Source organism: Zootoca vivipara, chromosome 12 (genome assembly GCF_965207765.1).
Source record: "Zootoca vivipara chromosome 12, rZooViv2.hap1.1, whole genome shotgun sequence".
NCBI lineage: Eukaryota > Metazoa > Chordata > Lepidosauria > Squamata > Lacertidae > Zootoca > Zootoca vivipara.
This window is the reverse complement of record NC_142595.1, coordinates 52,822,026-52,845,736: the sequence shown is the minus strand read 5'-3', so window position 1 is coordinate 52,845,736 and position 23,711 is coordinate 52,822,026. Positions and strand designations below refer to the sequence as shown.

The 23,711-nt window shown below is 52.3% G+C and overlaps 1 protein-coding gene across 1 annotated transcript; it reads left to right on the top strand.

Annotated features, from left to right (window-relative positions):
* Nucleotides 1–13,660: 13,660 nt before the first annotated feature.
* On the top strand, nucleotides 13,661–22,290 carry ENO3 (enolase 3). The gene is made up of 12 exons (XM_035134598.3): nucleotides 13,661–13,713; nucleotides 15,122–15,208; nucleotides 15,355–15,450; nucleotides 16,050–16,108; nucleotides 16,746–16,815; nucleotides 16,906–17,039; nucleotides 18,737–18,959; nucleotides 20,207–20,404; nucleotides 20,796–20,997; nucleotides 21,119–21,227; nucleotides 21,470–21,528; nucleotides 21,983–22,290. Exons 2-12 carry the CDS (start codon nucleotides 15,124–15,126, stop codon nucleotides 22,050–22,052), a joined length of 1,305 nt encoding a protein of 434 aa, XP_034990489.3. The 5' UTR covers nucleotides 13,661–13,713; nucleotides 15,122–15,123; the 3' UTR covers nucleotides 22,053–22,290.
* Nucleotides 22,291–23,711: the final 1,421 nt, after the last annotated feature.

The following is a 23,711-nucleotide window of genomic DNA, read 5'->3' as shown; positions in this document are numbered from 1 at the left end:
CCCCATGCCAGGCAGGAATTGCAGCTAAATTATCCCTTTGTCTTTGGCTGGGTGAAATCGGTCCAGACACAGCCCTACATGCACCCATCAAGTACTTCTGGGGCCCATGTGTGTCTTCTGCCCTGGTAGCTGATTCCCAAAGGGTGCCAGCCTTTCAGAAAGGATTGCCAGGGTTTCCGTCCCTGGCAGAATGGTTTGCTGTCCTGTCAGCTGCTTGTCTGAACCCAGGGAGAGCTCAGTCAGTGGAGTGTGGGCCTCTGAATCTCAGGGCCAGAGGTTTGAGCACCGCGTTCAGCAAAAATATCCCTGCATTGCAGGGGGTTGGCCTGGATGACCTTTGGGGGTCCCTTCCAACTACAGTATTTCAAATAGCTCAGTCGGTAGAGCGTGAGACTGTTCATCTCAGGGTCATGGGTCCGAGCCCCAGGTTTTTTTGGGGGGGGGGACTAGGGGATATTGTGTCAAAGAAAGTGTTATCCATTTTCCTTTCACTTTCCTTACTGCAAATAGTCAGATCTTTTGGGGAAGCATATTTATTATGCAAAACCTCCCAATGATTTCACACCCTCAATTTGACAGCATGTGTAAATTATTTAAATAATGCTATAATGGCATAAATAATAATAATATTACATCTGAAGGGAAGCTTTTTAAGGTTTTGTTTTCCTGTGTTTTTATATATGCAGGAAGCTGCCCAGAGGGGCTGGGGCAACCCAGTCAGATGGGTGGAATATTAATAAAGCAGCAATGGCTTTCTAAGAGGATCCAGCAGATTCCTGGAGGCTCTCGGTGGCTACTAGCCAGGGGGGGCTCCTCTCCGCCTCCCCAGCTGGAAGAAGAGTTTGGATTTGATATCCTGCATTATCACTACCCTAAGGAGTCTCAAAGCGGCTAACAATCTCCTTTCCCTTCCTCCCCCACAACAAACACTCTGTGAGGTGAGTGGGGCTGAGAGACTTCAGAGAAGTGTGACTAGCCCAAGGTCACCCAGCAGCTGCATGTGGAGGAGCGGAGACGCGAACCCGGTTCCCCAGATTACGAGTCTACCGCTCTTAACCACTACACCACACTGGCCTGTCACTGGAGACAGCGATGGGTCGCAGGGGGTTCTACTAGATGACTCTGGGGGTCCCTTCCAACTCTGCGCTTCTACGGAGACCACGGGATAGGAGAGAGTTGCTCTTGCATTCAGATCCCGCTTGAACGTTTCCCACCACAAGTGTCTGGTTGGCCCCTGTGAGGACGGGACGTGGTGTTCTTCCAGTTGCTTCTCTGTCCCGGATGCGATTCCTGCCTTGCAGGGGGTAGGGCTGGATGACCCTTGGGGGCCCCTTGCAACTCTTTCATTCTAGGATTCCGCCTTCTCACACAGCAGTGGCCAGATCCAGCGGAGAGGAGACAGCGTCACGAAGGCAGCGCAACGTGCCAGGCCTCGACCCCTAGAACCGCAAAACCATTTTGCAACCCGGAGCCCCTGCTTGCTGCCTGGCAGCCGCCCTTCAACCCCCCCCCCCACTTCCTGTCTGGGCAAAAGGAGCTTGCGGCTTCCCTTCTCCCACTGCCCCTTTGATGTGGGGCAGCTGCTGGCCCCGGAGGGCTCTGCCTTTGTTGCAACTGGGCCATGGCCCATGTCCTGCTTTTGGCAACCCTAAAAGGTTGCAGGTTTGCTACCTAAATTGCATTGCTGTGTGTTTGCGGCCTGAGCCACTTAGCAAAACTGGAGCCGGTTGATGGGATTACCGGGTTTCTGGACACCTCCGAGGTTAAGTCCCATCCTTGCTAATCAACTTAATCCACCGGGATGAGACGCTGGACTTGCTTATTATTTTCTTTGAAAGCTTGTTTTAACATTTCATTTTATGGGGCACATGTGGGGTCAGGCGACTTTTCAGGTAAACTGGTCCCAAGTTGCTAAGGGCTCTGTATACTAATAGCAACACCTTGAACTCTGCCCTGGAGCAAATTGGCCACCAGTGCAGGCCTCTGTTAGATGCTAACCAGGCCTCCCTCCTGCCAGCAGTCGTAAAAATAGAGCCCCAGATGCCTGCTGGGTGGCTCAGTCGGTGAGAGCCTGGTGCTGAGAACGCCAGGGTTGCAGGTTCAAGGCCCGTAAGGAACAGCTGCCTTGTAGGGGGTTGGACTAGATGACCCTCAAGTCCCTTCCAGCTCTAGGGTTCCATGAGCTTTCCTGGCACAAGGCCTGATCCTGATTGTGTCCTGGATGGCATCCTGATCTCCGAAGACCTTAAGGTCGCTCAGTTTCCACCTCTTGTAAGAAGGCAGGTTCCCACCCAGACACGAGCGAGATGCACTTGGGAAACAAACAAAGGCCGATTCTCGCTGGGATTATATTCTTTCAACTCCCAATTAAGCAGAATAAACAAAAGGGGGAACAGAAGAAACGAACAATGGAACAATGGGATATCTTGGTCTTGTGGCATTTACTCCCCTCTCCGTTGATATACTGTACACTGGCTCCAAACTGTTCCTGACCCTCCAGATTTGCCATGGTCCCTCAGCCCCAAACTGGGCTCCCTTTTCAGTCCAGGTGGAGAGACGGTTGGTTTGATGAATGCCCTTTTAACGTGTTTTTGGGGGGGGCGCAGGTGGGAATATTGGGTGGATGCTGTAGTTATTTTGATTCTGCATCTTGTGGTTTTATGTTCTGATTTTATTCCATGAACCGACCTGAGAGCCCTGGAGGTATCGGGCGTCTAGAAATTCAACAAATAAGAAGGCGAAGAGCAACAGACTCTCTGGGATTCTCCTCCTCCAGACATCCAGCTGTTCTTCTGCCTTGGAGCTGCTGCTCTGCCTGCAGGTGTCATTTGGCTGCATTTCCAAGCTCTGACCCTTTCGCTCTGGGCCCTAAGCCGGCCTTCCTTTCGTCCTCTTGCATTGCAGATTCTGGGGAATCAATGCATATTCCTTGCAAAAGGCGGCTCGGCTATCTGGCCACGACGGCTCTGCTTCTGAAACATGGACCACTTATAAAAACGCCAACTCCTCAAAAGATCCCATCAACGGTGTCTCTGAAAATTTTTACACATCACCTGGGAAGACAGGCGAACTAATGCCAGTGTCCTGGAAGAAGCAAAGATCACCCGTGTCGAAGCAACGATTCTTCAACATCAACTTCGTTGGACTGGCCATGTTCTGCGGATGCCTGATGATCGTCTTCCAAAGCAACTCCACTATTCCAAACTGAAAGCGTAATGCTGGTGGTCAACAAAAGAGGTTTAAAGCCTCTCTCAAGGCAAATCTTAAAAAAAATAGTATAAACACCGACAATTGGGAAACACTGGCCCGTGAGCGCTTCAACTGGATAACAGCCTATACCAGGCATCCCCAACCTTCGGCCCTCCAGATGTTTTGGACTACAATTCCCATCATCCCTGACCACTGGTCCTGTTAGCTAGGGATCATGGGAGTTGTAGGCCAAAACATCTGGAGGGCCGCAGGTTGGGGGTGCCTGGCCTATAGCAAAGGTGTCTTGGGCTTTGAAGACGCTCAAACTCAGGACGCAAGGGAGACACGTGCTAAAAGGAAGGCACGCTTGGCAAATCCACACCGTGATCAACTGTGGAAGGACGTGTGGATCCAGAATTGGCCTCCACAGTCACTTACGGACTCACTGTTAAAACCGTGGTAATAGAAGACAATCTTACTCGCCTACGAAGGATCGCCAAAGAAGAAGAGCTGCTTCTGAACATTGGTTGCTGGAAACTGCAAGAGGGAAGATCTGCCAGGGACCCTTTAGCTGTGATTCCTGCATCGGGTCAGACTAGATGAGCTGTGGGGTCCCTCCAACTCGACTGTTCCAACCACCGACCATCTGCAGTCGTCCAAGGAAGCCGGAAGGTTTTCCGCTACAGGAGGCAGAGATGGGCACGAACATGGCAGCCTCGAAAAGAAGATTGGACAAAGTCCTGGCAAGGGAGAACTGGGGTCTTCTAAATTTCCGCAGCACCTTGTGCCAGGCCGAAATTTGGCGCCCCAAACCGCCTCTCTCCTTCCATTCTGCCCAATTCACGACGTCATGCCATGTCCTGCGACACCCCCTTGGCTCAGCCCTGCTGCCCGAAATCCAGCTTTGCTCATGGAAGGGAAGAGGACCGTGGAGGGATCTGTTCCACTTCCCCTGTCTCTGAATATCAGTTTCTGGAAATCCAAAGTGAAGAGAGTTGAAGTGTGGGATTCTTCCCTTTCGGGTGCCTGGCTGCCACTGGGAGAACAGGGTGCCCCCCCCCTTGTGCCTGATCCCGCAGACTCTTCTCCTGCTCTGATGGCAGCAAGCTCAGTCTGTGCCAGCTGATCTCATAGAATTATAGACTCGGATTGGGACCCCAAGGGTCATCCAGCCCAACCCCCTGCAAGGCAGGAATCTTTTGCCCAAGGCGGGACTTGAACCCACGACCCAGAGATGAAGCGTCTCAGGCTCTGCCGACTGAGTTGCAGAAACATCTCGATTTGATTTATTTTATTTCCGCACAGCTTTTCAGTCCAATGAATCCTGAAGCAGCTGGCAAGTGATCCGTAACAACAGCAGGATAGAACATAACCAATAAAGCATAAAGAACAAAGAAAAATTTACCAATTGCCGGAAGAACAATAAAGGAAACAATGTGTGGATCTACACATAGGGAAAAAGCGCTATAAATAAGTCAGAAATGAAATTGTTAGAGCAAAAGAAAAAAAAAGCACTATGGAAAATTGCTTAGATTTTTCTTTGCTCTCACCAGCGCCATCTGGTGTTGCATGTTTATAACGCATTCAAAATGCAGCTTTTTGACTAATGAGTCAATGTCACAGGAAAATCCCTATTATACGGATAACAAATCAAGGCGTCGTTTATAATCTATAAAACAATATTAACATCGTAAGCTAATAGCAATAAAAAAACTCAGCCCTGTTCCTACACAGACTCCACACCCCATGACTCACAATCATTCAACAGTATTAAGTTGGTATATACCTGCCATTTAAAGCACATTTATCGCCTGGCTCCAAAGATCCATGGAATTGTAGTTTGCTATGGGTGCTGGGACCTATAGCTCCGTGCAAACTACCATTTCCCGGGATTCCTGGGTGTGTGTGTTTGAGGCCTTCGATTCTAAGCAGATCATCCTTCCTTGATGAAGACCCCAGATCCGAGTTCAAATTGGCATCTCCTTGAGCGCCTGGGCGGATTACAAGCCACTCAGCCAATGGGAGTTGTGATTCCTGCAGGGGTTGGGCTAGATGACCCCCAGGGGTGCCTTCCAACGCTCCCATTCTATGCTTCTCTGAATTGATGAGCATTAATGAATTGCTCCAAGCAGAGTAAGATCCCAGAGTCACTCCCCCTGCCTCCCCCTGGCAACCGGGGGATTATGGGGAGGGAACCCCATTATTTGTGTCACAATCCTGAGCCAGGGCAGGGGGGGTCAGCTGGTCCCCCAAGACCTGTGCTGGTTGCTCACGGGGCCTTAAAGGAAAGGAGGAAATATGGCGGGACACAGCTCTGCAGCCCTCCCAACACAGATCCCCAGGACACGAGGTGAGTGGAGGAATCGGGGTGGGTGAAACGTAGCATCCAAGGGAATTGCAGGGGGTCAGACTGGATGACCCTGCGGGTCCCTTCCAGGGGGCTTTTGGCAAGCCACCCTCAGCCTCCAACCCCTCCTCTGCTGATGGGACACAATACAGCTTGCATCATCGTTTGTGGGAGGGGGTAATTGGTCCATTTTTTTTTTCATTGTGGATTTTGTGTTTTTTTTTAATCTTGGCTTTTATTTTTTGTCAACCGGCCTGAGATCTATGCACCAATTTAATAAGTGATAATAGCAATAATTTACCGTACTTTTCCGTGTATAAGACTAGGTTTTTAAAACTCTAAAATCATGTTTAAAAACGGGGGTCGTCTTCTACACGGATAGTATGTCCCCCCCATTTTCTTAAACTTGAGTCTCCCAAAATAGGGGTAGACCTATACACGGATGGGGGGGGATGTTATACACAGAAAAATATGGTATATGCACATTGGACTCGAAAGGGATCGTGGATAAAGGGAATGGGATAAAATTGTAGCTGTCAGCTTCCCTCGTCGGGGAAAAAGGCAGGGTGTTGCAAATGATAGGAACATAGCAGAGAGTAAATTCTATGAACTCTGCGGGACTTGCGGTATTTCTGAGTAGACAGTGTAGAGTAGATAAAGGAATCCACACTACATGCTTTTCCTATCAATCTATCATCTATCTATCTATCTATCTATCTATCTATCTATCTATCTATCTAATTTTTAATTGGTTTTTACACATATTTCCAGACCTATCATCCCATTTTTAAACAACATAACAAACCTTTGGCTATCATAGCCTAAGACTTCCACCAGCCTCGACTGATGGCAGAAACTGGGGCGGCTTCTGTAAATCCAGGGATGCTGGGAGGGTCTGCCATCTCTGAGCATGGATGATGTTGTTGTTATTTATTAAATTTTTATCCTGCCCCGATGGGGCTTCTGCCTTGACCCCAAGGGAAGCCCCACAGAGAGGGCCTGGCAGTAGCCTAGCACACCAATAAGACCCATTCTGGATTGTGGATTCTATTCTATTCCGACAAGGGGGGATAAATGTATATTTTCCTTTATGATGCTTGTTGGCTGCCCAGAGAGTCTGGGGAAACCCAGCCAGATGGGCAGGCTGTAAAAAATAAAATTATGGCGGTGACTATTAAGTCTCAAACCCCCCTTTATACAGTGCTTTTTTCTTTTAAAAAATGTTTAGAGATTCTCTCATTTTGACTCAAGAAATTGTATAGTTACAAACCGGGAAAAAGAAATACAGCAAACGGACAAAAGTACAAAAAAATCACAAAATGTTTAGGGGTATGTGCATCCCTGCGTCCCCCCCGGAAAAAAAATACTGCTTACGGTAGATAGATAGATAGATAGATAGATAGATAGATAGATAGATAGATAGATAGTTGTAAAACCATAGTACTATGTAGTGGGCTTTTCTGAAAGAAATAAAATTTGGGGGATGAAATTTCTCGGGGGGGGGGGGGGTTGAAGACTGTGGGAGGGTTGCCATGGCAACGGGGCCTTGTGGCCGAGCCAAAGCCTGCCTTGAGTGAGAGCTGTTGGTTCCATTGCCCCAGGGAATTGTGGGGAATTGGTTGCAGGTGAGGCAAGGGAGGGGAAGGGGCTGTTGTTATGGGGGATTAATGCCATAGGGGGGTGCCCCCCTCTCTATATGTATATGTGTATGTATGTATGTATATCCCAGCAGGAGGTTTTATATGAAAAAAGCAGATTGGCGATCGAGGCCCAGGGGATTGTGGGTAATCCTGGTAGGGGCAGAGGGTGGCCGGCCCAGTGGGCAGAGGGGCGGACAAAGACCTCCGAGAGACCAGGGTTCGAATCCCCCCTTTGAGGGGCCATGTAGCCCCCCTGGATGACCGCAAAGGGCAGCCACAGCCTCTCCTGGCCTGGCCTACCTTGCAGGGCTGTTGTGGGGATCAAGGGAGGAGAAGGGGGGGAACCAGGTACCTGCCACCTGGAGCTCCTCAGAGAGAGAGAAAAATTGGGGTGTAAATGTCATCGATCAGTCAGTCTATCAATCACCCCCCAAGTAACTGGCGCCCCATTTGAACAGCAGCTAGAGAGGAAGAAGCTCTCCCCCCCCCATCTCCTCTGCATGTTAATGATGGGAGAGAGGGACACTTTCTGCATTTCCTAAAAGAGACCCCCTTTTTTCCCCTCCTCACAAAGTGTAGCAGTCGTAATAACAATAACAATAATTTTATTATTTATACCCCATAATAGCCTCATCTCTCTCTCTCTCTCTCTCTCTCTCAGCTGCACCATAAACCCTGCATCTCTTCATATATATAAATACAGATATATATATATTTGTGGAGGAGACAATATTTCAGGAAAAGGTGAGCAGATTTTTCTGTATTGCATTAAATAATTATGGGTTTGCCCTTCATCAAACTGGACAGCAATTACTACTGGTCATTTAAAATGTGTCCACATTTTAAAAGGACCCCCCCAAAATTCTAATTTTTTAAAATTGCAAATTGAACAGTTGTAAGCTAAGCCACACAAAAGTCTGGGGTGAACCTTATTTTTATATATTTTTGCCTGGGATAGCCACATAGGGACCGCTTTTTGATTCCACCGCTGGAAAAGCTCCCTTGGCCAGCCTGCTATTATTATTATTATTATTATCTGACAAAGTGTGCATGCACACGAAAGCTCATACCAAAATAAAAACTTAGTTGGTCTGGTCTTTAAGGTGCTACTGAAGGAATTTTTTTTCTTTGCTTCGACTCAGACCAACACGGCTACCTACCTGTAACTATTATTATTATTATTATTATTATTATTATTATTATTATTATTAAATGTGTTAACCTCTTTATTTTGCCCAGGGCAACTCAAAAGCGACTTACAACCAAATATCCCCATGAACATACATTAAAACCCACCCACTTCTAAAAAGTCATAGATGTAGTTAAAAGTCAAATGGCTGGTTAAAAAGGAATATTTCTATTTATTTAATTTTATTTATTAGATTTCTATACTGCCCTCCATCTAAAAATCTCTGGGCGGTTCACCAGATTTGCCATCGCCTGAAGATTTGTAATGAATGTGCCACAAACAGGGAGCCACCATGGAGAAGGCCCCGCTGCCCTCTTGCCCCCCCCCCTCCGGACACAAAGAAGAGCCCCAGATGAGGGTCTCAGGGGCCGGGGCAATGGGGTTGCATCCTGTCTGCTTGTGCAGGGCTCTCCATGCATACCCACACACAAGTATGCTGGCCCTGTCACAGGGACCACAGTATACCCATTTCCGCTTTTGTAAAAACGCGATTTTTTAGTGTGGCGGCCCCTGCACTCTGGAACTCCCCGCCTCTTGAGACCAGGAATGCACCTTCACAACTCTAAAAATACTCATTTAGACGTAGACAAGCCTGCCCTGATATTTCGGAAGCTGGTGCGAGTTTTTGTCGCTTTTTAGCCTATCGCTATTTTAACTTTTCAAAAGTCTTCCATGGTTTGTCCAGTCTTCTTATTGCTAATTTTATGGTTTTATCCTTTTATTGTAAACCGCTTTGGGCTGTTTTTATTCCCCAGTGCATAATTTTTAGGAAATACAGTAAACAATTCCATAAATACCATAAAGACAGCTAATGATTTAATAGTAACAGGCATTACGAGAGCAACAGTTTAAAATGAGAGCAGCGCTTGATGCCACTCTCAAATATTTAAAAATGTTAAGCAAGAAGGCTAAAATGGCCGTAATTTGTAAAAAATGGCATCAGTTATATATATTTCTCTTTTTCTGTCTCTCCCTCTCTCCCATCTTTGTGTGCAGAGTAATAAACTCTCCTTCCTTGGAGGCTTTTAAACAGAGGTCAAATGGCCCTGCATTTCAGGGTTGGACTAGATGACCGTTGGAACCCCTTCCAACTCTACAATTATATGATTATATGACTTTGGACTCTCCTTTGTTGGAGGTTTCTAAGCAGAGGTCAGGTGGCCATCTATCACAGGTGCTTTAGTTAAGATTCCTGCATTGCAGCGGGTTGGGGTGGATGACCTCTGGTGATCCCTTTCAACTCTACATTTCCCTGACTCTTTGCTTCCCTGAAGTGCCCGGCGTGTCTTAAGTCAGGTCCGCTAGATGGCACCGCAGCTGCCCTTCAGCATGCCCACCCACCCTCGCTCCATATCTGGGCTCCTTGCAACCCTCTCCCATGAAACCCCATGCCGGCAGTCCTGAGACACGCCAGGAAACCTCACCCTGGTGACCTTTGCCTGACGGAGCTTCCCAGACCTGCTTGGAGGCCGTGCCAAGGTCAGAGAAATTCACACACACACACACAGAGTCCAGCTTCCCAGCTACCCGTTTGTCCGCGGGAAGCTCATCGTCCACCAGGGCAACTCCGGAACACAGATCCACCACCCTGGCAGGCTAGGAAGACTATTTATTCATTTCGAAAAAGGCTTGGTTGCAAAAAAAAAAAGGGGGGGGAACAACAGCACCCAAACTCTTGTGGGGGGCTGGACTATATCTTGAAAAATAAGAATGAACAAATTCCTATGCCCCACAAACAACCCAGAGATGCTGATTCCCGGACCGTCCGCGGGCCGGATTGAGAAGGCGATTGGGTCAGATCCGGCCCCCAGGCCTTAGTTTGCCTACCCATGGTCTACTCTAGACTTTCAAAAGTGGACCAAAAACAGATTAGAGCTCTTCTTGGCTTCCTAAACATCTGGGTTGAATGCTCTAAAACAATTTGGTTTTATTCTGCGAACCACCCTGAGATCTTGTGATGAAGGGAGGCACCTGAATCTCATAAGTAAATTAAAAAACGTTTTTAGCAGGCACTGGAAACAGTACGGGGAAGGCGCCTGCCCGATCTCAAGAGGCGGGGAGTTCCAAAGGGCAGGCGGGTTCTTACAAACGTGGACTGGGTGTAACAGGGCATGTGTACGGAGGAGGGCAATCTTTTCGACATCTTAATTGTGGTTATTCTTGAAATATATATGAAAAACCTGCCCTCCTCTTAGAGCAGGGCCCTGGCTTCTGCCTCCTGACCATCCCTTGCTTCCTTTTCCTTAAGCCGCGCTTCTCGAACCCTCCGCTCTCATCCACCTGAGCTTCTGTGCCTTTGGCCTGGTGAGTCCCCAGCCCTTACCGGACGTCACCCGTTGAATTTCTTCCTGGAGCCCTCCCAGGAAGCCCCCTCCCCAAATCCACCACGTGGCTGCCCCCCACGCCCTTCTCAGGATCCTGCCTCATGCAGGCTCCCAAGACCGGGGGGTGGGGTGGGGGGTAGACTCCTGGGTCTCCAAGCAGATCCCTCCTTCTCCTCCTGGATCCGAAGAAGGGATCCCCCCACCCCATGGCAGGCCTATGAAAGGTGAGCGGCAGCTAAAGTTTCAGCTCGTCCTTTAAGCCGCTGCTTGGAATGGACCCTTTGACCTTTAGCAGCCTCTAAATTTAGGCCAAGACTTTAGCGGGAGCTGGGCTAAGGGAGCGTCTGCAAGTGGCGGGCACAAGAGGTGCCTTCAAGCATCCCGTGCCCCTGGGGGAGAGGAAATCTGGAGGCTGGAATCCCCCCGCCTCTCGGAGGCAGTGGGGCTCAGGGGTTAGAGCAACCGGGTAGCCTCCAGATTCGTAGACTTGGAAGGGACCCTGGCGGCCATCTAGTCCAACCCCCTGCAATGCAGGAATCTCAACACACCGCCCCCACATCCGTGTTGAAACCAGGCTGGATCCTGCTGGGCTTTGCATGTTGTGGACTACAAGGCCTATCTCTGGAGGGCACACGATTGGCGAAGGCTGGGCTTTGGCAGCAAATGCCCGCCGGAAACGTCATTCTTTCCCTGCCTCGGTTTCCCCTCCATTGAAATGGAAAGGGGTGCAAATGATTTATTCTCCCATTTAGGCCATAAGGTCGACCGTAGGAAGAAAGCCCTCAGAGCGCTTGGCAGAAAAGAATAGAACCAGAATAGAGTAAAACAAACAAAAGCGCCCTGCAAATTAATCAAACTGGCTTTTTTGGGCAGAACAGGAAGGCGGAGGAATTGCGAGCCTCTGTGATCCTCGTTGCTGCTCAGAGATCCAGTGAGGGGCAGCTGATTCAGGATGGAGGACAGTGATGTGTACAGCGATTCAGAGGAGTGCACCATCAACACTGTGCAGTTCTCCTCGAGGACGAGCGAGGGAGGCCGCCGCCAGGTCTTCAGCAGGGTCTTCCACCAGTGCAACCAGTGCGACCAGTGCACGGGAAAGGCGGAAAGGTCGATCATGGGAGCAGGAGCAGAAGGAGGAGGAGGAGGTGAGTTTCATCGAGTCTTGGAGCTGGAGAGGTGGAAGGGAGCCCCAGGGTCATCTAGTCCAACCCCCTGAATGGCAGGATCGGAACAAGGGGTGCTTGAGTCCAGCCTTCCAGATAAGCCCCAAAGTGTGTGTGTTGGGGAGGGGGGAGGTTGTTAATACGGTACTGTTATTTGTTAAATTTCCTGTTCATGTAGGAACAAAACTGGGTCCGTTATCAAATTCTCCCTTATCAAATTCATATGCTGCCCTCAGGGCAGTCTTGAGCAGGTCGGGCGCCCTGGCGCTGAGGGGCGGAGATCGCTCCGGCGCCTCCGCCCTCGCAGGGCGCAGCATGGTTTCCTCCCAGCCGCGCCACCGGGGCTCTACCTAGAGCCGGCCCTGGCTGCCCTTCCTCCAAGGATCACAGGGTGGCCTGTACTTTGAAAGCACAAATATACATACCATAATAAGGAACGAAGCAGTAGCACCCTCCTCAAACACATGCAAAAGGCTATAGATGGGAGAAGAGGAATGTTTTTGCCTGGCGCCTCAAGGTGTATCATGAAGGCGACAGGTGGACCTCCCTGGGGAGAGCATCCCACATATGGGGAGCCACTGCAGAGAAGGCCCCATTCTCGTGAGAAGGGCCTCAGTGGATGATCTCAGGTTCCCAGTGGGTTCATATGGGGAGAGGCGGTCCTTGAGGTACTGCGGTCCTGAGCATGCGTGGCCAAACTTGGCCCTCCACCTGTTTTGGGACTACAACTCCCATCATCCCTAGCTAACAGGACCACTGGTCAGGGATGATGGGAATTGTAGTCCCCAAGCAGCTGGAGGGCCAAGTTTGGCCATGCCTGGTTAAGGCTTCAAAGGTCGAAACCACCACTTTGAATGGGGAGCCAGTGCAGTCGGCCCAGGGTCAGTGTCATAGGCCCAAACGCTCTTGCCCCGGTGCACAACCTGGGCACAAAATCCTAAAACAGCTGAAGTTTCTGAGCCATCTTCAGAGGCAGCCCCATATATAATACGCTGCAGTAATCTAACCTAGACATTACGAGAGCATAGGCAGAATTTAAGCTGCCCCTGTCCAGTTAGGGGCACAGCTGGGCCACCCAGCGAAGCTGAGGGAAGGCCCGCCAGGCCCCAGCACCATTCCATCCTCCTGCCTAGAAAAAGCAGCGTCCCAGGAGTTTCTCTGGGGACATCTGGCCCCGTCCCTGCTGCCCAGTCTGGATCTGTGGGATTGGTCCCAGCCCCACAGCTGCTGGATGCACGAAGGGGCCAGGAAGAGTCAGGGAATGCCAGGGGACGGCCAGGACAGGAGGGTTGTTCCCTCTGGCTGTGTAACTTCCTGACAGTAAGAGCTGTTTGGCAGTGGAATTTGCTGCCAAGGAGTGTGGTGGAGTCTCCTTCTTTGGAGGTCTTTAAGCAGAGGCTTGACAGGCATATGTCAAGAATGCTTTGATGGTGTTTCCTGCTTGGCAGGGGGTTGGACTGGATGGCCCTTGTGGTCTCTTCCAACTCTGATTCTATGATTCTATGATTCTATGATTCTGTATCGCTTGCTGGGCTCATGGTATCATAGAGTTGGAAGAGACCCTGGGGGTCATCCAGTCCAACCCCCTGCAAGGCAGGAACCTGTCTCTCCCCCCTCCCCCCACCCCGTGGAGCTCAAACCTGACCCTGAGATTCAGAGTTTCATTCTCTACTGACTGAGTGGTCCCAGCTGCTGCAGACTTTCGCTCTGTCCAGCCTGCTTTTGCTGACCGTCCCTAACTGGGCCCTGGGGGGGCGGAGCTGCACAACCTCCGGGTATAAAGGTGGGGGTCAGCCCCCAGCCTGGGCACTGTCAGCAGCTCCCAGCGACAGCCAAGGACCCCTAAGCCAGCCCTACGCAAGTGAGCGAGCGAGGGCCCCTTCTGGAGCGGGGTGGGGGGAAGGAGCCGTGGGGTGGGGTGGGGACCCGAGGCAAGCAAGCCATTAGGGGAGGGGGGCACCCAAGTCGCCCTCCGTTGCCTGCGAGGGGGCAAATCTCTCACGGTCTCTCTGCAAAGGAATGGGGGCAGCCCTCCTTTGTGTAGAATTTCTGAGTCCCCCCAAAAACACTCTCCACATTTGGGGTTATTAGCAGTGCAGATCAAGGCGTACGCGGCAGACCCTTGAAATGCTCCCTTCCTGAGGAGGGTGGGGGGCACCGCTTTGGAGGTCCCTGGAGGAGGCCTGGGGGGAGCGTGTTTCTTGGGGGCGCAGAAAGGGCCCCCCATCTCCCCAGACCTTCAGCTCTAAGGCACCAGCTCCTCTCCTTTTCTGCCTTGAGCCAGAGGCCCAGTGACATTTCCCTGCGACCAGAAGAGTGGGGGGGGGGCAGGCTTCTATTTTTAATCCTGGCAGCTGCTCCGTCCTTCCCTTCCCCCTCTCTGCCAGCGCTGGGTCCCTGGGTGGTGGAAGAGGGTCGCAGGCCGGTGGGCTTGGCGATCTCCGGGTGCAGCTGAAGCATTGATCGTTTTGCAATTAATGCGTCTATGATACTGATACCCCCTCGTGGTCCTGCAAGGAACCCAAAGCTGCCTCATTTAATCCCAACAACCCTGCGAGGCAGGCTGGGCTGTGGTGGAGTGACTTGCCCAAGGACACCCATGGATGAGAATCGGACTTGGTCTCTCCCCCCGGTCCCAGTCTGGCCCTCTAACCACTGCCCCATGCTGCTTGGGAGAGGCCTCCCTGCACACTTGGGCTGAGGGGGAATCTCTGAAACTGGGCAGGAGAGGGCCAGCGGGGGCTCCAACCCAGGGTGGCTGTGCTCTGCCTCCACCTTCGGAGGCAGAGGCTGGAAACCCCAGGAGGGGAGAGTGCTCCTCTTGCACTCAGATCCTGGTTTTGGGTTTCCCATAATGTGCATCTGGTTGGCCCCTGTGATGCTGGACCAAATTGGGTCCCTTCTGGCTTGACCCAGGACCTTCTGATGTTCTTGTGGAACCTCCAGCTCCAGAGGCAGTCTATCTTGATTCCTAACTTCTTAGGGGGATTCGGATGCTTTGCGGACATGATGCTGGGCCAGATCCTTTGGGCCTGATCCAGCAGGCCCTCCTTACCTTCTTAGCGCGAGACCAGCCTCCTGGTTCATAGAATTGTGGAATCGTAGAATTGAAAAAGGGACCCCGAGGAACATCTAGTCCAATCACAATTAAACCATCCCTGTGGCAGTTGAGCCCCCCAACCTTTGCCAGTGTGAAGCGGGTGCTGGGAGGCAGGAGGCCTGGCTGGCATCTGCTGACACCCCCTGCCCTCCCCTCTCTCCCACCCCAGGTATGTCTATCCAGAAGATCCACGCTCGCGAGATCCTCGACTCCCGGGGGAACCCCACGGTGGAAGTCGACTTGGAGACAGCCAAGGGTGAGTCGTGTGGGCAGGAGATCCCCTGCTGCGGGCAAGGGCAGGGCGTGTTCTCTTGTGGGGAGGGAGCCAAGGAGGGCAGGGAGGGTGCTGGGCGTCTGGCACCCGGCTGACCCTCTTCTCTCCTCTCTTGCCCTCCTCTCCAGGCCACTTCCGGGCTGCCGTGCCCAGCGGTGCCTCCACCGGCATCTACGAGGCCCTGGAACTCCGCGATGGGGACAAGAGCAGGTACCTGGGCAAAGGTGAGGCGTCACCAGGACGTGGGGGGTGCGGGTCGGTGCCGCAGGGAACGTCAAGATTAGGAGGAAGGGAAGTGGGGCCAAGTGGCAGTGGCACTTAAGTTCTTCTCTGCACACAAGATGTGCTGTGGATCTGCGGAACTCCCTGCTACTGGGCGGTTACGAATGGCTTGATGTCCATGAGGGGCTTTGGATGGCTGCTGCCTGCAAGGGCTGGAAGGACCAGGGTTCAGGGACGGGGTGGGGGGCTTCCTGCATCAAGATAGGGGCAGGCCATCTCTCTGTGCCCCCTTCCTTGGGGAGGCGTCCTTCCCTGGGGCAACTGGCCAGATGCAGAGGTGGAGGGAGTGCTGGCCAGACCCAAGAGCCCAGTTCCTGGCTCCTCTCTTCCATTGCACCCTCTTCAGACGCACCACCGTAGAACTACGGTACCCGCCTGCTCCAAGCCCCGGAAGCCCCTTCCCCTAGCGTTTCCTTTCCTCCTCTGCCCATTGGCCTCCATTCTGCCCCATGTCCAGGGTAGCATGGGAGGGAGTGTGCTTCTGCCTTGCACCCCTGCGGGGTCACCTCTACACCCCCTCACCCGTCTGTTCTGCCTGCAGGGGTGTTGAAAGCCGTGGATCACATCAACAAGACCATCGCCCCTGCCCTGATCGAGAAGGTGAGAGGGAGAGGGTAGGACCCTGGCAGGGCTTGGGGGGGGGGTCCACCCTGAGCAGCTCTGGGCGCTCAGTTCACCAAACTGTGGAGTTGGAAGGGACCCCCCCCAAGGGCCATCTAGCCCAACCCCCCCCCCCACAAGGCAGGTATCAGAGAGAGAAAGAGAGAGAAACCAGGATTCTGGGGTGGGGCAGAAGCCCTTTCCTACAACCCCACAGAAAGCCCTCAAAGCCCCTCCCCCCAGGATCAGGCCCTTGCAGGTTCAAAGAGCCCCCAGGGTCTCCCCAGGCAGCCAGGAACACTCCCCCCCCCATCACTGAGCAAGCCAGCAGGAGCAGGAGAAGGAATCCTTCTTAAATTATTTTATTTATTAACTTTTTAATTGAAAGTTCAAAAAGCACATAACTATACGTGCACCAAACGTGGTGAGACCCAAACAAAAAAGAGAAAAAGGAAAGGAGTAACAGAACCCAAACCCTTGTCCCAAAGACATTTTATCAGATGCAACACCCCCCCACACCGCCCCCAGTTATTCCCAGTTTCACGGGGTTCAGTTTCTATATCAGGGAAGGTGCCAGGTCGGGATTCGAACCAGGATTCCCGGGAAACAAACATCCCTTTTCTCTCTCCTCTCTTAGAAGCTGAGCGTTGTGGAGCAAGAGAAAATTGACAAGGTGATGCTGGAGATGGATGGGACAGAGAACAAATGTAAGTGGGGGCCTCTTCTCCCTCGCCCCCTGCTCCATTGACTTCTCCCGCAGCCCCTCACCCAGCCCCCCCCATCTTTCCTCCCCACAGCCAAGTTTGGGGCCAATGCCATCCTGGGCGTCTCCCTCGCCGTCTGCAAGGCGGGTGCTGCTGAGAAGGGCGTCCCCCTCTACCGACACATCGCAGACCTGGCTGGCAACAAGGACCTCATCCTGCCCGTGCCCGTGAGTGTCCCGGGAGGGGCGGGGCGGGGCGGGTGGGGTCCGGAGCCAAGCCCCCTCTCTTTTTTGGGGGGGAGTGCAGGCTCCCCAGAGGATTGGATTGGATTAATATATCAACAACATCAAAGGGGAAACGTAGCAAAAAGGATCAAAAATATCAACCGTAAAGCTGTAGGCTGCCCTGTGATCCTTGGATGAAGTGTGGCATATAAATATAATAATAATAATAATAATAATAATAATAATAATAATAATAATAATAGTGCAAAGATGCAGTGCGGCTCCAAATGGATTATCAGGTTTTAGCTAGAGGTTTCCTTTGCAAGAGATTTATTTCTTTTTTAACAAGTGAGTCCACACACACCCTGCTTTGGAAAAGGAAGGTTCTCTCTCAGGGCGGCCCAACTTCTCATACCAAGGGGGTCGCAAGAGTTCTTCAACCAGGAACCTGCGCCTTGCCCCGCCTTCTTGTGTTGAGTGGGGGGGTCGAGGCCTAAATTTGACCCCCCACCCCACCCCCCCAGCTCCTGTGCTTTCTCCCCAAAGATGGAGAAGGGAGGTTCTGGGCTTTGCCTCCCTTCTCTGTCCTTGGGGCTGTGGCTGGCAGAGTGTGCGTGTGTGTGTGTCAAAGATGGTTGAGAGCCCTGATCTGGATAAAGAATCTCTATAGGGTCGGGGTTCGAGATGAGACAGTTGCGACCCCCTTGCTGGAAACAGGAAGGGAGAGTTGCTCTCGCCTTTGAATCCTGCTTGGGGAACTTCCCAGTGAGAAGAGGGGGCTGGACTAAGGGGGCCCCCTCTGGCCTGATCACGCAGGCTCTTCTGGTGTTCTTAAAGGAGCTGGACATTTGCATACAGTACATGTCAATAGCACTAAGATTTGCAGGAGGACAGAATAATTGCAACACGCAGGAAGAACAAAGAGAGAGTTTGAATGTTTCACCTGTAGATGTAGAAATAATTTAATGTGTCAAAACTGCAGTTGCCATATAAGGGATTGTTATTTTGACTGGAGCGTAATTGGAATTTACAAGATTTTGGAACGCAGAAGTAAAGTAAATCATCAAACCATCAATTATCGCACGCAGCCCGGGGGGGGGGGGCTAAATTGTATACCGTATTGGCCCGAAAATATAAGCCGCACCCGCAAATTAAAATTCAAAGGGGGTAAAGAAAAAAAGACAGTACCCAAATATAAGCCGTTCCCTTAAAATTTCACAGGCACTCAGACCCGTTCTGTTTTACCTTGTGTCTGTTTCAGCAGCGAATTCGTAAAAGCCCATTTTTGTAAGGTCGCGAATTAAAGCCGCGCTTTAACTTTCCAAGGTCGGAATTTTTTTGGGGGGGAAGTGCAGCTTATATTCAGGCCAATACGATAATTTGTCCTCTGAATGATTGGTATTACAAATTGTATTATAATTTGGCATTGTTATAATGCGGCTATTATTGGATTGTTGTAATTGAAAACTAATAAAAATGATTGTTGTATAAAAAAAAAGATTTGCAGGAGAAATGAAATTATGCTATATATAGAGAGAGAGAGAGAGAGAGAGTCCTTCAAGCTCTGCCCTTTAGCTTGTGAGGTGTCTTTGGGAGGCCACCCGTCCCGATCACGAAGACTGGCAGTCTTTGGGCCTGGGCAGCGCAGCCTCCCCTCAGGATCCTGACCCCTTCCTCCTGCCCCCCCTTGCCCCCGCCAGGCCTTCAACGTGATCAACGGAGGCTCCCACGCCGGGAACAAGCTGGCCATGCAGGAGTTCATGATCCTGCCCGTGGGCGCCAGCACCTTCAAGGAGGCCATGCGGATCGGGGCCGAGGTCTACCACAACCTGAAGGCCGTCATCAAGAGCAAGTACGGGAAGGACGCCACCAACGTGGGCGACGAGGGCGGCTTCGCCCCCAACATCCTGGAGAACAACGAAGGTAGCGCCTCGTGCCAGGCGGCGGGGGGCAAGGGGGGCAGGAGGAAGGCAGGCTACTTTTAGCGGGTGGCAGGCAAGTGGGGTTAGGGTTTCACGCCACCCTCGCCCTTTAAAAGCTGCGCTGTGGCCGGAATTAGCTCGGCGGCTGTAACCGGAGCTCCGGGGAAAGGGCAGCGGGGAGATGGCGCTGGGCTCGCCCTCAAGGGTCAGCTTCCTGTGGGAAGGAGCCCGCGGCTGAAGGCCCAGGCAGATGAATTCAGAATACTGAAGGCGGTTCTGGTTGCCTCGCCTCAAAAAGGACATGGAAAAGAAGGCAGCCTGAAAGGTCAAGGGAGGGGGGCAGAGATTCCCCTGTGAAGGAAGGGGGCAGATTTGGGGGCTTTTCAGTTTGGAGGAAAGGCAAGGAAGAGGCTATGAGGTGGTTTGATTTGATTTATTGTGTTTCTATGCCGCTTGTCGTTCAAATGAATCTCTTTTCAAGCAATAAATAACCATAACGGAATAGCACATCGCGAATGCATCATTTAAAGTAATTACCAAATTATCGATAAAACAGTTGCAATCTATAAAAAAAACTTAACAAAACAGCAACTAAACAATAAGCCAAATCTCGCAATTACAGCAAGTCGTGTGATTAACAAATCAATGCAGCATTTAGAATCTATAAAGCAATATTGAAAGCATGAACAAAATTGCAACTAAAAATATAAGCTAAGCACTAAGGTGGAATTATGCAGAGAGCATCGTTTTCCTCCTTCTCTTGTGGGCATCCGAGGAAGGTGAATGTGGGGAGGAAAGAAAGCTCTCCTATTGCAGAGTTACCGTAAACTGCCAGAGGCAGGGACAGATTTCCAAGAGGAGGAGGAGGAGGAGAGGGCGATTGAGGGCTTCCCAACCACCATGGCTCTGCCTAAAACGCCAGAGGAGGTCCTGTTTCTGAATCCCAGTTTCTGAAAACCGCAGGAGTGATGCTCTTGTGCTCCCGTGCTTGTGGGTTTCCCGTAATGGGCATCTGTTTGGCCCCTGTGAGGACAGGATGCTGGACCGGATCGGCCCCTTTGGCCTGATCCTGCAGGCTCTCCTTATGTTCTTAATTGAAGGCTTCTGGATCTCGGTTGCTGGAAGCCCCCGAAGCAAGAGGGCTCTTTGTGCTCGGCTTCTGCGCTTGGGCTTTCTCCCCTGGGCAGAGATGCTCTTTGTACTGGGGCGCCCCCAGTTTCTCACTCTCTCCTCCTGTCCCCCCGCCAGCCCTGGAGCTCCTCAAGAGTGCCATCGAGAAGGCCGGCTACCCGGACAAAGTGGTCATTGGCATGGATGTGGCGGCCTCCGAGTTCTTCCGCAAGGGCAAATACGACCTGGATTTCAAGTCCCCCGACGACCCCAACCGCTACATCTCCGGCGAGAAGCTGGGGGAGCTTTACCAGAGTTTCATCAAGAACTACCCTGGTGAGAGAGAGAGAGAGAGAGAGAGAGAGAGAGAGAGAGAGAGAGAGAGAGAGATGGCCAAGTTGCTTCCGGGGCCCACAAAACCCAGGGGGCCAAATCCCGCTGAAATATCTCATTTTGTAACTCTGCGGAACTCCCCGCTTAGGATTGCGCTCTTAAGGCCCTCCTAGCTCCTTTTCTGGATCCCTTCCCACATCCCTGGCGAGGGACATGCCCAGGGGCGCTCTCTTCACTCCTCCAGCCCCACTGGGTGGACCCCAGGCCTTGTCCATCTGGGAGGTGAGCCTGAGGGCTCTGGGCAGGGGGCGTGGGGCAGAGCAGGGGGAGAGATGAAGGTGTGTGCGCGCCTGCCTGTAACGCCATCCCTCCCCTCCCCACTTCGCTGCCCCAGTCGTCTCCATCGAGGACCCCTTTGACCAGGACGACTGGGAGACGTGGTCCAAGTTCCTGACGCAGGTGCAGATCCAGATTGTGGGCGACGACTTGACGGTCACCAACCCCAAGCGCATCCAGCAGGCCGTGGAGAAGAAGGCCTGCAATTGCCTCCTGCTCAAGGTCAACCAGATCGGCTCCGTCACAGAGTCCATCCAGGCGTGAGTGTCCGGGGAGGCAGGGTAGCGCGTCCTCTGGGAAGGGGCTGGGGGGGCAGAGCAATTGTGGCAGGGGCAGGATCTCCCGGGACACCCCCCAAACCGTCGTCTCCTTCCTTCCCAGCTGCAAGCTGGCCCAGAGCAACGGCTGGGGGGTCATGGTGAGCCACCGCTCCGGGGAGACCGAGGACACCTTCATCGCCGACTTGGTTGTGGGTCTCTGCACAGGGCAGGTGAGAGGACCAGGGTGGGGTTCAGCCGGTGGAGAGGGGGCGCCTGTATCCCCTCCCCACTCGCCATTTTGAACGCTTTTCCCTGCTCGGCCTGTTTCCCCCATTCAGGGCTCCTTCGTGTATTCTGTGGGGTGGGACAGTGTGGGTTTTAAACCTCACAAGGCACCCTGAGCGATGTGCCGACAGGGCACAGTGCATGTTGTGCCAATCAATACCTCAATATCTTTGGTGCCGTTTTGCAGATCAAGACTGGAGCTCCCTGCCGCTCCGAGCGTCTGGCCAAGTATAACCAGCTGATGAGGTGAGGAGATTCAGGATCCCTTCTCTCCCCACACAGGCTTGGTGGGGGTGGGGATTTCGCCTTTGTGGGGCGTCCCAGTTCAGCAACTCACAGAATGGTAGAATTGGAAAAGGTCCCCCAGGGGTCATCCAGCCCAACCCAGAATCACAGCTCCAGAATCCATGACAAACTTTCCTTAAACACCTCCAAGGGAGGAGAGTCCATCATCTTCCAAGTGCCTCAAATAGCTTTTACCGTCAGAAAACTTTTCCCGATGTTGAGTCGGAATCTCCTTTCTCGTAACTTGACGCCATGAGTTCGAGTCCTCCCTTATGGAGCTGCAGAAAACAAGCTTGCTCCATCTCCCAAGTGGGCCCTGTATCTCCTCTTCTCCAAGCTAAACACCCCCGTTCCTCCCCGAGTCTTGCTTTCCAGACCCAGCGCTGATCTTGCTTCCCATCTCCCTTCCTTGCAGGATCGAGGAGCAGCTGGGAGACAAAGCAGTGTTTGCCGGCCGCAAATTCCGCCACCCTCTGGCCAAGTAAAAGCAGCGCCTGGCCCACAGCCCCACCCCAGGGGGGGCAAGGGAACCCCAGGGAGAAAGTGACAAGAGACCCACCCACCTGCTCTCCTCTCCACCCCCTCCCCCACTGGCCAGGGCTGGCTGGATCCCCTCATTTCCCCCTTCCGGGTCCTGGGCAAAGGACCTGGCGGCGCAGCTGAGGAGCCTCTGCTCTGCCATCCCATCTCGGGGCAGCGAATAAACAAGGCCGTTGTGCCAGAGCAAGCGGGGTCAAGGTCCTTCTTTACGTCTTCTGGGAAACGGGACGAGGGGTGTGTGTGTGTGTTAGCCAGGCAGAGGCAGATTTTGGGGTGCGCGGCTGGTTCAGCCGCACTGGGCACCACACTGAGAGGGCCCCGCAACAATAGAACGGAAGGCGGGTGCGCCAGTTTGGTACCAGTGAAATTGGGAAACACCAAGTCCGCCCTTGAGCAAAGTTCCCCTTTGTGCTTCAAGCAGGCTCCTCTCACCTCCCTCCATCTCTCTGCCCGGGCTGGGCAGTGTTGGGATACATCACCTGCTAAACATCGTGATATATCGAGATAGCATGATCTCTGAAATAAGGCTGGAGCTATGCAGAGGCATTGGCTGGCTTCATGGTTTCCCCCGCATCAAGATTTTGGCGTAGCACACAAACACACGTCACGATTTGCAATATATTCCCAGGTCAAAAACAGTGAAACCAACATCATAATATGGGCTTCAAACTGGTTTGGGACTATATTTTATCTCCCCGTCCTACTCTCTGCATGAAGGCTTTGCAGGAAATGGTCGAGGTTGGGGCTCCCAAGTTTCTAGGCCTCAGTAACTTCGCACACACAAATGAAATTACTTGTGTATGTGAGGTTTGCTGTGCAAAAGAGCGTTATGGTAGCCGACTCTCGCTGCGTATCGACTGGGATTAGCAGAGGTTACGGAGGGTCTTTCTAGAGTCACAATGGGGCCTGCAGAAGCCAATACAGCCCAGAGAGATGGGGGCGATTTAAGGTCAAGCTGAGTCTGGCGGCGGCGATAGGATTGGGGCCCCAGTGGCCCAGCATCCTTGTTCTCTATTCCAAAGGGAAGTCACCCAGAAGCAGGAGCCGATTCCAGTGTTCCTGTTTAAGGAGCCATGAGGACTAGCACCTTGGCTTTATTTTAAGGAATTGGTGGGAGAGCTGCCCTGCATGCAGAAGATCCTGGGTTCAATCCCCCCCTTGGCATCTCCAGGCAGGGCTGGGATTGACCCCCTGCTTGAATCCTTGGAGAGCCAGAGCTGCCGTCCGTGTGGACAATATGGAGCTAGGTAGATTCCTTACCCCTGGGAAGGCCACCTGAGCCAGGGAGGGGGCAATCTCTTGACTCTCCCCACAGCCAGCGAGATGCAGTGGTTGGAGCGCCGGGTGGCATTTGGGAAAGACCCGGGTTTGAATCCCCCCTCGGCAATGAAGCTCACAGGGTGTGACCTTTGGCAGTCCCCGCTTCCCAGCCTAACCTACCTCACAGGGCTGTTGTGGTGGGGATTAAATGAGAGTGGGAATACTGTGTATGAACCTTGTGCTCTTTGGGGGGAAGGTGGTCTAGAAAGGGACAAAATGGCGAGATGCACAGGGTGTGGGGCTGGTGAGGGTCCCACATTTGGATAAGGACCACAGATAACGTC

Coding starts and splice junctions, on each gene's coding strand:
- ENO3 (XM_035134598.3), top strand. CDS start 15,124: ATGTCTATCCAGAAGATCCACGCTCGCGAGATCCTCGACTCCCGGGGG. Junction 16,109..16,745: donor CCCCTGCCCTGATCGAGAAG/GTGAGAGGGAGA, acceptor CTCCTCTCTTAG/AAGCTGAGCGTTGTGGAGCA. Junction 16,816..16,905: donor GGATGGGACAGAGAACAAAT/GTAAGTGGGGGC, acceptor TCCTCCCCACAG/CCAAGTTTGGGGCCAATGCC.